Here is a 15,307-nt window from a genome sequence, read left to right as displayed (position 1 = left end):
CACTTCAGTTCCTATCACCTGATATATGATGTCTGGCTTTCAACCAAAAATTGCAAGGCATGCCGAAAGGCAAGAAAAAAACAGTATGAAGAAACAAAGCAAGCATCAGAATCAAACTCAGTTGTGGCGCAGATGGAATTATTAGACAAGAAACTGAAAATATCTACTATTAGGCTGGGTGCAGTGGCTCACACCTATAACCCCAGCACTTTGGGAGGCCAAGGCGGGCAGATCGCTTGCACCCAGAAGCTTGAGACCAGCCTGGGCAACAAGGTGAAATCCCATCTCTACAAAAAAATACAAAAACTAGCCAAGCTTGCAGGCACGAGCCTGCTTTCCCAGTTACCTGGGAGGCTGAGGTGGGAAAATCGCTTGAACCCAGAAGGTCAAGGCTGCAGGGAGTCATGATCGCACCACTGCACTCCATCCTGGGCAACAGAGCAAAACCTTGTCTCAAATCTACTATTAATATGTTAAGGGCTATAAAGAAAAAATTTAACAACATATAAGAACAAATGAATAATGTAAGCAGAGTTGTCAAATCTAAGAATCAAAAAAAAAAAAAAAATACCAGAAATTAAAACACTGTAACAGAAAAGAAAATGCCTTCGGTGGTATGATTAGTAGACCGGACATGGCTGGGGAAAGAATCAGTGAGCTTGCAGATACGCCAAGAGAAACTTCCCAAACTGAAAGCAGGATAAATACTAAAAAACCTACACAAAGGCATATCATACTTGAACTGCAGAAAACCAAAGATGAAGAGAAAACCTTGAAAGAAACCAGAAGGAAAAAAAAACCTTAACTACAGAGGAACAAAGATGTAAGAATTACAGCAAACTTCTCCTCAGAAACCACACATGAGAGTGGGGTGAAATATTTAAAGTGTAGAAAGAAAATAATCACGACTAGCATTCCACATCCAAAAAAATTATGCATCAAAATTAAGTAAAATAGGCCGGGCGCGGTGGCTCAAGCCTGTAATCCCAGCACTTTGGGAGGCCGAGACGGGCAGATCACGAGGTCAGAAGATCGAGACCATCCTGGCTAACACAGTGAAACCCCGTCTCTAATAAAACTACAAAAAAAATAGCCGGGCGAGGTGGCGGGCGCCTGTAGTCCCAGCTACTCGGGAGGCTGAGGCAGGAGAATGGCATGAACCCGGGAGGCGGAGCTTGCAGTGAGCTGAGATCCAGCCACTGCACTCCAGCCTGGGCGACAGAGCAAGACTCCGTCTCAAAAAAAAAAAAAAAAAAAAAAAAAAAAAAATTAAGTAAAATAAACATTTTCTTCAACAAATAAAAATGAGGGGTCAGGCCAGGCGTGGTGGCTCATGCATAATCCAGCAATTTGGGAGGCTGAGGTGGGTGGATCACTCGAGGTCAGGAGTTCTAGATCAGCCTGGCCAACACTGTGAAACTCTGTCTCTACCAAAAATACAAAAAATTAGCCAAGCCAGGTGGGTGGTACGTGCCAATAATACCAGCTACTCAGGAGGCTGAGGCAGGAGAATCGCTTGAACCCAGGAGGCAGAGGTTGCAGGTGAGCTGAGATCGTGCCACTGCATTCCAAACTGGGTGACAGAGCAAGACTCTGTTTCAAAATAAAATAAAATAAAATAAAATAAAAATAATGAGGGGCCGGGCATGGTGGCTCACACCTATAATCCCAGCACTTTGGGAGGTGGAGGCAGGAGGATTACTTCAGCCAGCAGTTCAAGACCAATCTGGGCCACAAAGTGAGACCCTGCCTCTACCAAAAAAATTAAATAAGAAAAAAAAATAGCCAAGTGCGGTGGCATACACTTGTAGTACCAGTTACTTGGGGGGCTGTGGTAGGAGGATTGCTTGAGCCCTCAACCAGGAGGTTGAGGCTCCAGTGATCTATGATCATGATACTGCACTTCATCTTGGGTGACAGAACGAGATCCTGTCTCAAAAAATTTAAAAATGAGGGAAATCAGTACGACTAGATCTGCCCTGCAAGAAATATTAATACTGTTAAAATGGCATTACTCCCCAAATGATTTATAGACTTAAGGCAATCTCTATCAGGATCTCAGCTGGTTTCTTTACAGAAACTGACCAACTCATTCCACAATTCATGTGGAATTGCAAAGGACACAGAAGAGACCTAACACTCTTGAAAAAGAACAATAAAGTAGGAGGACTAACACTTTCTAATTTTAAAACTTACTACATAGCAAGAGTAATCAAGACAATCTTGTACATGCATAAGGATAAACAGATCAATGGAACAGAACTGAGAGTACAGAAATAAACCAGGTGTCTATGGCCAAATGATTTTCAACAAGGGTGCCAAACCATTCAATGAGGTAGAGTCTTTTCCACAAAACGCGCTGGGACAACTAGATAGCCACATAGAAAAAAATGAAGTTGGACCCTTGACATCATATACGAAAAGTAACTCAAAATGAATCAGAAACTTAAATGTATGAGCTAAAACTATAAAACAGGAGAAAACATGAGTAAATACTTCTAAGGCCTCAGATGTGGCAATAGATTCTTAGATATGACACCAAAAGCACGAGCAACAACAACAACAGTTGGAGTTCATCAAAAGTAAAATCTTTTGTGATTAAAAATACATTATCAAGCCTGGTGCAGTGGTGCACGCCCTGTAGTCCTAGCTACTAAGGAGGCTGAGGTGAGAGGATCACTTGAGCCCAGGAGTTTGAGGCAGCAATGAGCTATGACTGTATCTGTGAGCAGCCACTGCACTCCAGCCTGGGCAATCCAATGAGAACCTGCCTCTTGAAAAAAAGGCTATTATCAAGAAAATGAAAAAACAACTACAGAATGGGAGATGTGAGAAAATATTTGCAAATCACACATTTGGTAAGTGACTGCCACCTAAATTATATAAAGAATTCTTACAACTCAGCAATAAGGCAAAACAACTTAAAAATGTGCCAAGAATTTGAATAAACATGTCTCCAAGGAAAATATATAAATAGCAAATGAACATATGAAAAGATGCTCAACATTATTAATCATGAGGCAAATGCAAATTAAAACCACAATCAGACACTTCCTACTCACTAGAATAACCATAAGCAAAAAGCCAGATAATAAAAAGTATTGACAAGGATGTGGAAAAATTGGAACCCTAATGCATTGCTGGTAGGAGTGTAAAATGGTACAGCTACCTTGGAAAACACTCTGGCAGTTCCTCAAACAGTTAGACATACATTTACCCCATGACCCAGCAATTCCACTCCTAGGTATCTACTCTACGGAAATAAAAACATGTCCACAGACATCGCCAGGATGGTCTTAATCTCTTGACCTCGTGATCTACCCACCTCGGCCTCCCAAAGCGCTGGGATTACAGGCGTGAGCCACCAAGCCTGCTCCAATTGCATTTTTATATGCAGTCATATGCTGAATAACATTTTAGTCAATAGTGGACCACATACACAAATGTGGTCCCATAAGATTATAATACTGTATTTTTGCTGTACCTTTTCTATGTTTAGATACACAAATACTTAGCACTGTGTTATAATTGCCTACAGTATTCAGGACAGTCACATGCTGTACAGGTTTGTTAGCCTAGGAGCAATGGGCTACACCATCTACCCTGGGTGTGTAGGAGGATAGACCATCCAGGTTTGTGTAAGTACACTCTATGATGTTCCCACAACAATAAAATTGTGTAACAACAAACAAACAAAAACACATCCCCAGACGTTTATAGCAGAAATATTCATACTAGCCAAAAAAGGTGGCAACAATCAAAACGCTCCAAAAGTGGCATATGGATAAACAATACAATATTATTCCAACACGAAAAGGAATGCAGTACTGATACATGCTACAACATGGCTGAACACTGAAAACATTTAGTTAAGTGCAAGAAAGCAGTCACAAAAGATCACGTAAATATGATTCCACTAAAATAAAAGGTCCAGAATCAGAAAATCTACAGAGATAGACAGTAGATTAATGGTTGCTTGCTGCCGGGAACCACAGACAACAGTGGGGTGATAGCTAAAGGGTACAGAAAACTACAAAACTCTAAAGAACGTTATCAAAAACAGTCTAAATAAATGAAGACACAGTCCTTGTCCATGAATTACAAGACTATAGTGTTAAGATGTCAATTGTTTCCAATTTGATCTGTAGATTCAACTCAATTCCAATCAAAATCCCAACAAACTATTTTGTAGATATGGACAAAGTGAAATTTAAACCTTACATGGAAAAGTAAAAGAATAGCCAACACAATACTGAAGTACAATCAAGTAGGAAGACACACATTAGTTACTTTCAACACTTACTATAAAGCTACATTAATCCAGACAGCATGGTATTAACAAAAGAATGACAAAGAGATCAATGGAACAGAATAAAAAGTTCACAGACATACCCACAAAAATACAGTCACTTGAACTTTGACAAAGGAATGAAGTCAATTCCATGGAGAAAGAAAAGTCTTTTTCAACAAACGGTGGTGAAACAATTAGATGGATATATGCAAAGAAAATGAACCTAAAGACCTTACATCTTTCACAAAAAATTGACTAAAAACGGATCACAGGCCTATATTTAAGGTGAAAAACTATAAAAATTCTAGAAGTGAAACAGAAAAATCTAGGTGACTTTTGGTTTGGCAATGAGTTTTTACATACAACAGTAAAAATATGATCCATGAGAGAAATAACTGTTTAGTTTTATACTTTATTAAAATTGAAAACTTTTGCTCTATAAAATCCTGTATGGTGCTGTAATTGTGGATACCCAATATTGTGCATCTGTCAAAACCCATTTAAGTTTACCACACAAAGAATGAGCCTCAATGTATGCAAATTTTGTTTTTAATGTAGGCATTTGAGGTGGGTCGGGAATTCCAGGACAGAATGCAGACTATGACAAAACAACCTAACTTTATTAAAAATGTATGAAACTGGGCCAGGCTCAGCAGCTCAAGCCTGTAATCCCAGCACTTTGAGGCTGAGGCGGGCTGATCACTTGAGGTTAGGAGTTCGACACCAGCCTGGCCAACATGGCAAAACTCCATCTCTACTAAAAATACAAAAAATTAGCTGGGCATGGTGGTGCGCGCCTGTAATCCCAGCTACTGGGGAACCTAAGGCAGGAGAATCGCTTGAACCTGGGAGGCAGAGACCACAGTGAGTCAAGATTGCACCACTGCACTCCAGCCTGGGTGACAGCAAGAATCAGTCTCAAAAAAAAAAAAGAAAGAAACTAGTTGGACTCAGTGGTTCGTGCCTGTAATCGCAGCACTTTGGGAGACAGAGGCGGGCGGATCACTTGAGATCAGGAATTTGAGACCCGCCTGGCCAACATGGTGAAACCCCATCGCTACTAAATATACAAAAAAATAAGCTGGGAATGGTGGTGGGTGCCTAGTCCCAGCTACTTGGGAGGCTGAGGCAGGAGGATCACCTGAGCCCGGGAGGTAGAAGGTTGCAGTGAGGCGAGATCACATCACTGTACTTGGGTGACAAAGCAAAAACCTGGTCTCAAAAGAAAAAAAAAAAAACAACAAAAGCTTGAAACTACCTCCATAAACCAGGATGAGGGACAAGGTGCTAATCTCAAAAGCTTTGAAAATGTGTAGAATCTGTAAAACTAAAGTTACTATATTCTAGTACTATAAACACTTTATTCTAGTTGATAAAATCATATTCCACAGAAGTACAAGTTAACAATTATGATGCTCCAGTATGTGTATACCAGAGGCTTTGAGAAGAATTCCTTCTTTGCTTCTTCCAGCTTCTGGTGGCTGCTGGAATTCCTTGGCTCGCAGCCACATCATTCCTATCTTGAAGGCCAGCATCCTCAAATCTCTGTTTCTTCTTCACACAGCCTTCTCTGTGTGCAGTGCCCTCTACCTCTCTCTCTTTTTTTTTTTTTTTTTTTTTTGGAGATGGAGTCTCGCTCTGTCACCCAGGCTGGAGTGCACTGGCGCAGTCTCGGCCTCTACATGGAGGGTTTAGGATAATCTTGTCAAGATCCTTAACTTAATCACAACTGCAAAAACCCCATTCCCAAATAAGATAACATCACAGGTTCCAGGGATTAAGACCTATCATCTTTGGTAAGTATTATTCAGCCTACCACAATAGCTAAAACAATTTTGAAAAAGAAGAATAAGTGAGAGGAATCAGTTTATCTGATTTCGTGACTTATTATATAACTATGGTAAATAAAACTGCATGGTATTAAAGAGACATATATGAATGAAACAAAATAGAAGACCCAGAAACAGACCCACACAAAGGAGCCCAAATTATTTTTCATGAAGGTAGAAGACAATTTATTGGAGGAAAGCCAGCCTTTTCAACAAGTGGTACTATAATAATTAGAAATCCATAGGCCAAAAAAAATCTTAAGGCTCACACCTTATATAAAAATTAAACTCATCGCCAGGCACAGGCACAGTGACACAAGCCAATGATCCCAACACATTGGGAGGCTGAGGCAAGAGTATCACTTGAGGCCAGGGGTTCAAGACTAGCCTGGACAACACAGTGAAACTCTATCTCTACAAAAAAAATTATAAACTAGCTGGGCATGGTGGCACATGCCTGTAGTCCCAACTACTCATGAAGCTGAGAAGATTACTTGAGCTCAGGGGTTCAAGGTTGTGATGAGCTACAATTGTGCCACTGCACTCCAGCCTAGGTGACAGAGTAAGACTCCATCTCAAAAAAAAAAAAAAAATTAAACTCAAAATGGATCACAAATTCAAACATAAAATACGAAACTATAAACTTTAAAAAAAAAAAAAAAGAAAGCATTCAGGATCTAAGGCTTCTGTGATGGTTAACTGCATGTGTCAAATGGGCTGGGCCACAGTACCCAGATATTTCCATTATTCTGAAAGTTTCTGTGACAGTGATTTTTTTTTTTTTGGATGAAACTAACACTTTTAAATGTGGACTGAGAGTAAAGCAGATTGCTCCCCAGAATGTAAGTGGGTCTCATCCAATCAAATGAAGGCCTGAATAGAACAACAGACTGACCTACCTCAAGCAAGAAGAAATTCTGCCACCAGACAGCCTATCGATTTGAAGTGCATCAGCTCTTCCCTGAGTCTCTAACCTGCCCGTCCACCCTGCAAATTCTGGACTTCATGCATCACTTAACGGTGGGGATATTTTCTGAGAAATATAACAGTCAATTTCATCTTTGGGCAAACATCACAGAGTGTTCTTACACAAAATGAGATGGTACAGCCTACTATTCACCTAAGTTAGACGGTACAGCCTATTGCTCCTAGGCTACAAACTTGTACTGAATAATGTAGGCAACTGGAACAAAATGGTATTTGTGTATCTAAACATAGAAATGAACAGTAAGAATACAGTATTATTACCTTCTGGTACTGTCATCACAGATGCAGTCCATCATTGACTGAAATGTCATTATGTGGTACATGACTGTATACACACACACATATACCCTTATCAGTTCTATTTCTCTGGAGAAGCCTAATATAGCTAGAGTTCTTATACTTGATATAAAACCATGATCTATAAAAGGAAAAACTGATGAACTGGACTTCAACAAAGTTAAAACTAGTTCTTAGACTTAACACAAAACCATGATTCCACACAAGGAAAAACCAATAACCAAGACTTCATCGAAGTTAAAAACTTGTGCTCTGCAAAGACACTGTTAAAAGGATGAAAAGGCAAGCTACATGCTGGGAGAAAATATCTGCAAACCATACATTTGGCAAATGGCCAGTATCTAAACTATGTACCAAAAAAAAAAAGCTATCAAAATTCAACAGTAAAAAAAAATCCAATTGGAAAATGGGCAAAAGACATGCAGAAACATTTCAATGAAGAGGATTTACCAATGGCAAATAAACACATGAGAACATATTCAACGTCAGTAGCCATTAGAGAAATGTACATCAAAATCAAAATGAGACATCATTACTCACCTATCAGAATGGCTAAAATAAAAAAACAGTGACAACACCAAATGCTGGTGACCACACAGAGGAACCGGATACTCATACATTGCTGGTGGGAATTTAAAATGATACAGTCACTCTGTAAAAACACTTGGATTATTTCCTAAAAACTAACCATGCAACTACTTTATGAACAGCAATTATACTTGTGGGCATTTACCCCAAAGAAATGAAGTTATATACACATAAAAACCTGTACAGAAATGTTTATAGCAGTTTTGTTTGCAACAGCCAAAAACTGGAACCAACCTAGACATTCTTTTATGCATAAATGGTTAAATAAACTATGCTACATCCATAGCATAGAACACTACTCAGCAACAAAAAGAACAAACCATTGATAACACATAGCAGCCTGGACCAATCTACAGAGTTATGCTGAATGAAAGGCCAATCCCCAAAGGTATGGATTCCATTTATATAAAATTCTTCAAATGACAAAATTATAGCAATGGAAAACAGATGAGTGGTGATCAGGGTTAAGGAGAGTTAAGGTGAGAGGGAATTGGTTATGGCTATAAAAGGGCAACATACGGGATTTCTGTGGTGATGGAAATGCTGAGCATATTAACTGTACCAACATGAAACCCCTGATCATGATATTACAGTATAGTTTTGCAAGATGTTACCACTAAAAGTAACCGGATAGAGGGTACAAGAGACTTGTCCAAATTATTATTATTTTGAGACAGGGTCTCACTCTGTTGCCCAAGCTGGAGTGCAACGGTGCAATCTCAGGTCACTGCAACCTCTGCCTCCTGGGCTCCAATGATCCTCCCACCTAAGCCTCCCAGGTAGCCAGGACTACAGGCACATGCCACCACACCCAATTAATTTTTGTATTTTTTGTGGAGATGGTTTCGCCATGTTTCCCAATTTAGTTTCAAACTCCTGGGCCCAGGTGATCCTCCCACCTCGGCCTCTCAAAAGTGCTGGGATTACAAGCATGTGCCACCATGCCTGGCCTCCAAATTATTTCTTACAACTGCTTATGAATCTACAATTATCTCAAAATGAAAAGTTTAATTAAAGACGACTGATCAGTAGTGATATAAGTCAGAAAAATGAAAACCTCCTAAGAAAGACAGAGGAGCTGAGGGTGCGGATACTGACAGGGAAGGGGCTCGAGACTGGTTACAGAGTGTATACATAAGTAAAAATTCATCAAGTCATACACTGAAAATTAGTAATATTTACACCCTTGCTGTGCCTGAATAAAAAATTATTTAAATTTGGCATCTGATTATTAATTTTGTTGGCTGTGATAATTGTATTAATTATGTATAAAATTTTGTGGGGTTTTTTGGTTTTTGTTTTTTAGAGACAAGGTCTCACTATATCACTCAGGCTGGTCCCAAACTCCTGGCCTCAAGTGATCCTCCCACCTCAACCTCCTGAATAGCTGGAACTACAGGCGCACACTAAAATTCTTTTAACCACCTTGTAAATGTATCAACAATGAAACCATGAGTATCTTTATCAGAAACAGTTTGGGTGGTGTAGTGGAGCCAGAAACCACACTGGAGAGGTTACCAAGTGAGTGGGAAATGAGGAAGTGCAGAAAAGCAAATACATATCAGTCTTTCCGGGGGTCGCCAATAAAGGTAAAGGAAGATAAAAGATGCTCTGAGGGGAAGGTGAAGTTGAAGAAGAGCTTTACTAAGATGAGAAAAACATGAGCAAATGTAAATCCTGAAAACAGCTGACAAACAACAAGTCTAAAACTATATGAGCACAATACTATAATCTTTGGCACAAGGTGTGTGAAATGTGGGAAAAGTGAATATGAAGAGAATGCTCTTTGACTGCACAGGAAACACTTGTACTGGGGGAAAAGAGGACTACTGATACAAGTGTATTTATAGATCTGATGGTGGAAATAATAACAGAAGTAACAACAATAATAATAGCAGCTATATTTTATGGCATACTTATAGTCAGTCTCCAAGGAGGCTCCTCAATGACCCTCAAATCCTGATATGCACACCCCTGTACAGTCTCCTCCCACACAGAACAGGGCTGAACTGCACAATCAATAGGATATGACAGTGAGCAATTTCAAAGATGAGGACTAAAGGATAGTGCAGTGTCTACCACGTTCTCTCTGCTCCATCTGAAGAAAACTAGAAACAACACACAAGCAGTCATGAAGAGGCCCAACCAGTCCCACATGAGTGAGCCATCTTCAGAAGCAGCCCCTCCAGCCCCAACCTCAGGAGACACCCCTAGCCTTCAGAATCACCCAATTAAGCTGCTTCTGATTTAGTGACTCACAGGAACCAAGTGGTAATGTTTACTATTTTAAGCCACTTGAATTGGGGGTAGTTTATTAAACATCAATAGATACATAATGCATTTATTATGTGCCTCAAGAACACTGACTCCCATTTTTAAATGAAGAAACTAAAACACACAGAGGTTCAGTAATTTTCCCCAATTATCACACATCTGGCAAGTGATATAGAACCAGATTCCAATCTAAAGCCAGTACTATGAACCACGTGCTCCCCAAAGCTGAAGTAGTTTCCATCCCATGGCTTTCTTATTTGCTGTAAAGTGGAAGGCAAGGTTATCTTCTCATGAAAGCATGGGAAAGTAAGTGAATCAGAGAACTAAGGAAAATGTAGAAGGTCTGAAACAGCTGTCATGGAGAGTTAGGAAGAGGGCTGACTGGAGAAATCTAATAGGATTTCCAAACAGTGTTAAAGCCCCAAGAGAGGTTAGGAGCCATGGAACTCCAGGGCAGTGAACTTAAGATGACTGTAATGAAAAAAACATAGGATTGCATGTGTACATAAATATAAAATGTAATTTGAAGTGTGAAATTGTGGTGATGGCTGGATGGAATCCTGCGTCTTTCCTAAGGCCCGTTAGTTCCCTGAGGAGCTATATATAGAAAAATTCCAGGAAAGACTATATATTCTGTGTCAGAGTATCACATAAAGACTGAACAAAAACTCACTAAGACACACGATGATAAACTGACAGAGCTACTTCACGTAGCTTCCTTGATCTCCAACACTAGAAGCTTTTCTAGAGTCTTCCCTTTTTCCTATTTCCACTCCAAAATGTCACAAGAAAAATTACAACCTACAGAAAGAATATACTTCCATAACAATCAGACCACACCTAAGGGCACACCTCACAATTATTCACAGACTTGATGAATAATCTTACAACAGAGCTTCAGGCCAAAAACTCATTAATTTTTAAATTCACTTAAAGTTACACTTTCCAAAATATATTCAAGTTTCAATTTCATGTACGTACTTTTAAAATGTCTTCACTCGAGAAACAAAATGGCATAGATCTAATCTCAAAAGAAAGGTTTAAAAAGAAAAACAAAAAGCCAGGTACAGTGGCACACACCTGTAATCCCAGCTCTCTGGGAGTCCAAGGCAGAAGGATCACTTGAGCCAGGAAGTGACCAGGTTGGGCAACATAGTGTGATCCTGTCTCTAAAAAAAAATTTTTTTTTAATTAGCTGGGTGTGGCAGCACACACCTGTAGTGCCGGCTACTGGGGAAGCTGAGGTGAGATCCCTTGAGCCCAGGAGGTCGAGGCTGCAGTGACCCATGACTGTTCCACTGCATTACAGCCTGGGCGACAGAGCAAGACCTTGTCTTTTAAAAAAAAAAAAAAAAAAAAAAGAACCAGGAACACAGAAAAAGTTTTCCAGGCTGATATTCAGTGAAATCAACTGTGGATACTTAGACACTTAAGACAAAAGTTAGCAGTTAATATTCCAATGACATCTTTCCTCAGATAACCAATTATTACCTGAAGACTTCTTGGAAACAAGTCAAAATGGGTACAGGTAGAAAAGAGTAAAAATTTTTTCTATTAGAAGAAATATCATCACTGAGTAAATTAAGTAAATCCCCTCTGCCTTATACATAATCAACAGAGAAAAGGCAAAAAGAAGTTTCCACACTTAAAGTAGATCTAGTCCTGTCATGGTATAAGAATAATTATGAAAACCAAAAAGTGACCCTTTATGAACTCCACAAGTTATTTCACATATTTTCTAGATCTTTAAATCAGGATAGAACCCATGTACTCTGAAAATACAAAGCAAAACAAGTCTTAACTCTTATAAATATTTCAATTAAAAGAAAAACTATAATATTTTCACTAGGGTGGTACAAGTGTTTCCTCATTCTATTTTAATCTTACCCTTATCTGTTCAGTGGAGCTGCTGCTAAGTTCATCACCAGATTCAGAATCTTGATGTATTCTTTCAGAGCCTTCTCCTGCGGAATCACAAGATTGTTCCTGGGAGAAGCTAGTTTTCTCTACATCCAAGAACTCTGGACCGGGAAAATGACCAAATAAGCGTGTCCTATTCTGGCTGGAAACTTTAGGAGAATGTGAGTCATTGTTAAACTTTCCGTTATTATGGGTCAGGTCCAAGCTTAGGTTGACAGTATGACCTGGATTATAACTGGGTCCAAAATTCTGATTGGCATCACGAGTAAGACCTGTTCCTTGAACAGACGACGACGGCTTTCCGAAACTTGAAAGCTCAGGCAATTTGTTCACATTTTCTGTTGATCTCTGAAGATGCAAACTCTGCATTATTTTCGTGGAGTTATTTGGTAGACCAGCTACCTGCTTAACAGGTGGCATTAGAGCTTTGCGTGTGACCTCTTTCACATACTGGGCTGGCACATAAAACGCTTTGGAGTTTTCATCTGGCTTGACTTGCCACCAGTCATCATTGGTCTTTTTCACCAAGATGTACCGCTCCCCTTGTTTTATCACAATCTTTCTATCCTTTGCTTCATATTCATAATCATATTCCACCTCAATATATACTTGTCCTGGAATAATCTTCCCACTTCTGTCAGCCATTTTCATTCAATAATATTCACCTCTCAAAAAGGATGTTACACCACATTATGGCTTTATGGCTTGTTGGATGAATATAGCTGTTTTATTTAAATGGAGGAAGAGAATGAAGAAAAAAGTTAATGCAATCTGGATTTGCTATTTACTCATAAGCATCATACAGTATAGGCCATTTAAAGAACACTACTTCAAATCTCAAACCCCAAAAAGCAAACATGTGACTAATATCATATGCACTGCCACATTAAAAACACTTTCATTCTAACTATAATCTACATTTTTCAGTCACTTATGACCAAAACAAAAGCCAATAACTGGAACAGTAAATATATACTAACTAGGTAGACACAAGAGTTGAGAAAAACTTTCCTTCCTTTCATGACTCCCTCAAACCTCCTTCACCTTCTTAGAAAAGTTCACTAATAACAACTAATATGCATTTATTTTCATTTTTATACCAATTCCAAAATATTTTAGTACCTCCTAGAACACAGCATTATGGGTTTAAATGATCACTGCATCCTCATATCACTACAGCATGAGCCAGTTCCCACCTGTTGGGGATGAATTGTGTTCCCCCAAAAGATAGTTCAAGTCCTAACCCCAGGATCTGTGACTTTATTTGTAAAGCGGGTCTTTGCAGATGTAACCAAGTTAAGACAAGGTCATAATTGATTAGGGTGGGCCCCAAAATCCAATGACTGGTGCCTTTATAAGGAGAGGGAGATTAAGGGCACAGTGGTTTACACCTGTAATCCCAACACTTTGGGAGGCTGAGGCAGGTGGACGGCTTGAGCCCAGGAGTTTGAGACCAGCCTGGCCAACATGGCGAAACCCTGCCTCTACATGAATTACAAAAATTAGCTGGGTGTGATGTCATGCACCTATAGTCCCAGCTACTTGGGAAGCCGAGGTGGAAGGATCTCCTGGACCCAGGAGTTTGAGGTTGTGGTGGGCCAAGATCCCACCACTGCACTCCAACCTGGGTGACAGAGTGAGACTTTGTCTCAAAATAAAAAAGAAAAAAAGGAGAAGGAGATTTACAGAGAGGACAGCTACAGAGGGAGAAGACCATCTGAAGAGAGAGGCAGAAACTGGAGTGGAGTAAACCAGCTAAAAGCCAAGGAACACTAAGGACTGCTGGCAACCAGCGGCAGCCAGGCAGGGGTGAGGAAAGCAGGATTCTCCCCCCGAGCCTTCCGAGGGAGCACAGCCCTGCCAAAACTGATTTTGGACTTCTAGCCTCCAGACCAGTGAGAGAATAAAAATACATGTCTGCTGTTTAAGCACCCCAGTTTGTAGTATTTGTTACAGCAGCCCTAGGAAACTAATACATTCAACCCAATGCTCAAGGATCCTAAGGTAAACTGAGATTTACCAAAAATGTGTAAACCCAAGGTTCCATAACAATCTACTAATTTTCTATAGCGAACAAGTACTGAGCATATTATTGTACACTACAGGTGTAGTAACCATCATTCTCCTGAGGATAACAATCTTCTCTATGACGAAAAGCCTATAAGGCCAGGTAGTAAGTCAGTCACTGATACAACTGTAGTAACTGAAATTTACTTTCTAGACAAACTACTTGAGTAATTAATACAATACAGTTTTAAAAAATAAAAAATTACCTTAGAACAAGGAGATGTACACCAGTATCAATTTAAATCTGTAAAAAAAAAAAAAAAAAAAATTCATTAACTCAAACCAATATCGCTGAAGTAAGACTAAGAATATAATGCTGCTTACATTTTTAAAAGCAAAACTTTTTTTATAACAGCCATAAGGAACCAGGAAAGTTTTATACATCAAGATTGTGGTCAGCACCACCCTCCAAACACATGCAAACACAACCACCAACAGCCACTGAGGTTGGCTTTACCACTGCCCTCTCCCACTGTACTTCCATACTGTCTCAATTTCATTTTGTCCCTTATTTTTCTTTCTGACAAGCATCTTTCTAAACTTCTGATTATATAAGAAACAACTCTTCTACTATAAAACTGTTAAGATGAAAGAACTGTTTTTCAAGTGTATGTATTGAATGGGTAAAGAGAATAAAAACATATGTTGAAAGTTATTAGGTGTCCTAACACATTTGTCCCGATTACTTTCTAATTATTTTATTTTTTTATCTTAATTAATTTATTTTTTGAGACAAGAGTCTCTGTTACACAGGCTGGAGTGCAGTGGCACGATCTTGGCTCACTGCAGGCTCCGCCTCCCGGGTTCGAGCAATTCTTCTGCCTCAACCTCCCAAGTAGCTGGGATTACAGGTATGAGCCACCATGCCTAGCTCATTTTTGCATTTTTATGAGAGCTAGGGTTTCACCATGTTGGCCAGGCTGGTCTCAAACTCCTGACCTCAGGTGATCGGCCTGCCTCAGCCTCCCAAAGTGCTGGGATTATAGGCATGAGCCACCTCACCCGGCTATTTATTTTTGAGACACAGTCTCACCGTGTCACAGAGGCTAGAGTG

General features: G+C 39.6%; 1 protein-coding gene across 7 annotated transcripts in view; it reads right to left on the bottom strand.

Moving 5' to 3' along the window:
* Positions 1–15,307, bottom strand: part of ARHGAP12 (Rho GTPase activating protein 12) — a 148,833-nt gene that overhangs the window by 110,686 nt on the left and 22,840 nt on the right. For all 7 annotated transcript variants that reach the window (XM_073018861.1, XM_008002713.3, XM_008002715.3 and 4 more), the window contains exons 2-3: positions 14,460–14,497; positions 12,154–12,908 (exon numbers count right to left, since the gene is read on the bottom strand). In XM_073018861.1, the coding sequence (XP_072874962.1) occupies positions 12,154–12,837 (684 nt within the window). In that variant the 5' untranslated portion in view covers positions 12,838–12,908; positions 14,460–14,497. The remainder of the gene's footprint in view (positions 1–12,153; positions 12,909–14,459; positions 14,498–15,307) is intronic.

The sequence above is a fragment of the Chlorocebus sabaeus genome, chromosome 9 (genome assembly GCF_047675955.1).
Source record: "Chlorocebus sabaeus isolate Y175 chromosome 9, mChlSab1.0.hap1, whole genome shotgun sequence".
Lineage (NCBI taxonomy): Eukaryota > Metazoa > Chordata > Mammalia > Primates > Cercopithecidae > Chlorocebus > Chlorocebus sabaeus.
The sequence above is the reverse complement of the archived record's forward strand: the minus strand, read 5'-3'. Positions and strand labels throughout refer to the sequence as shown.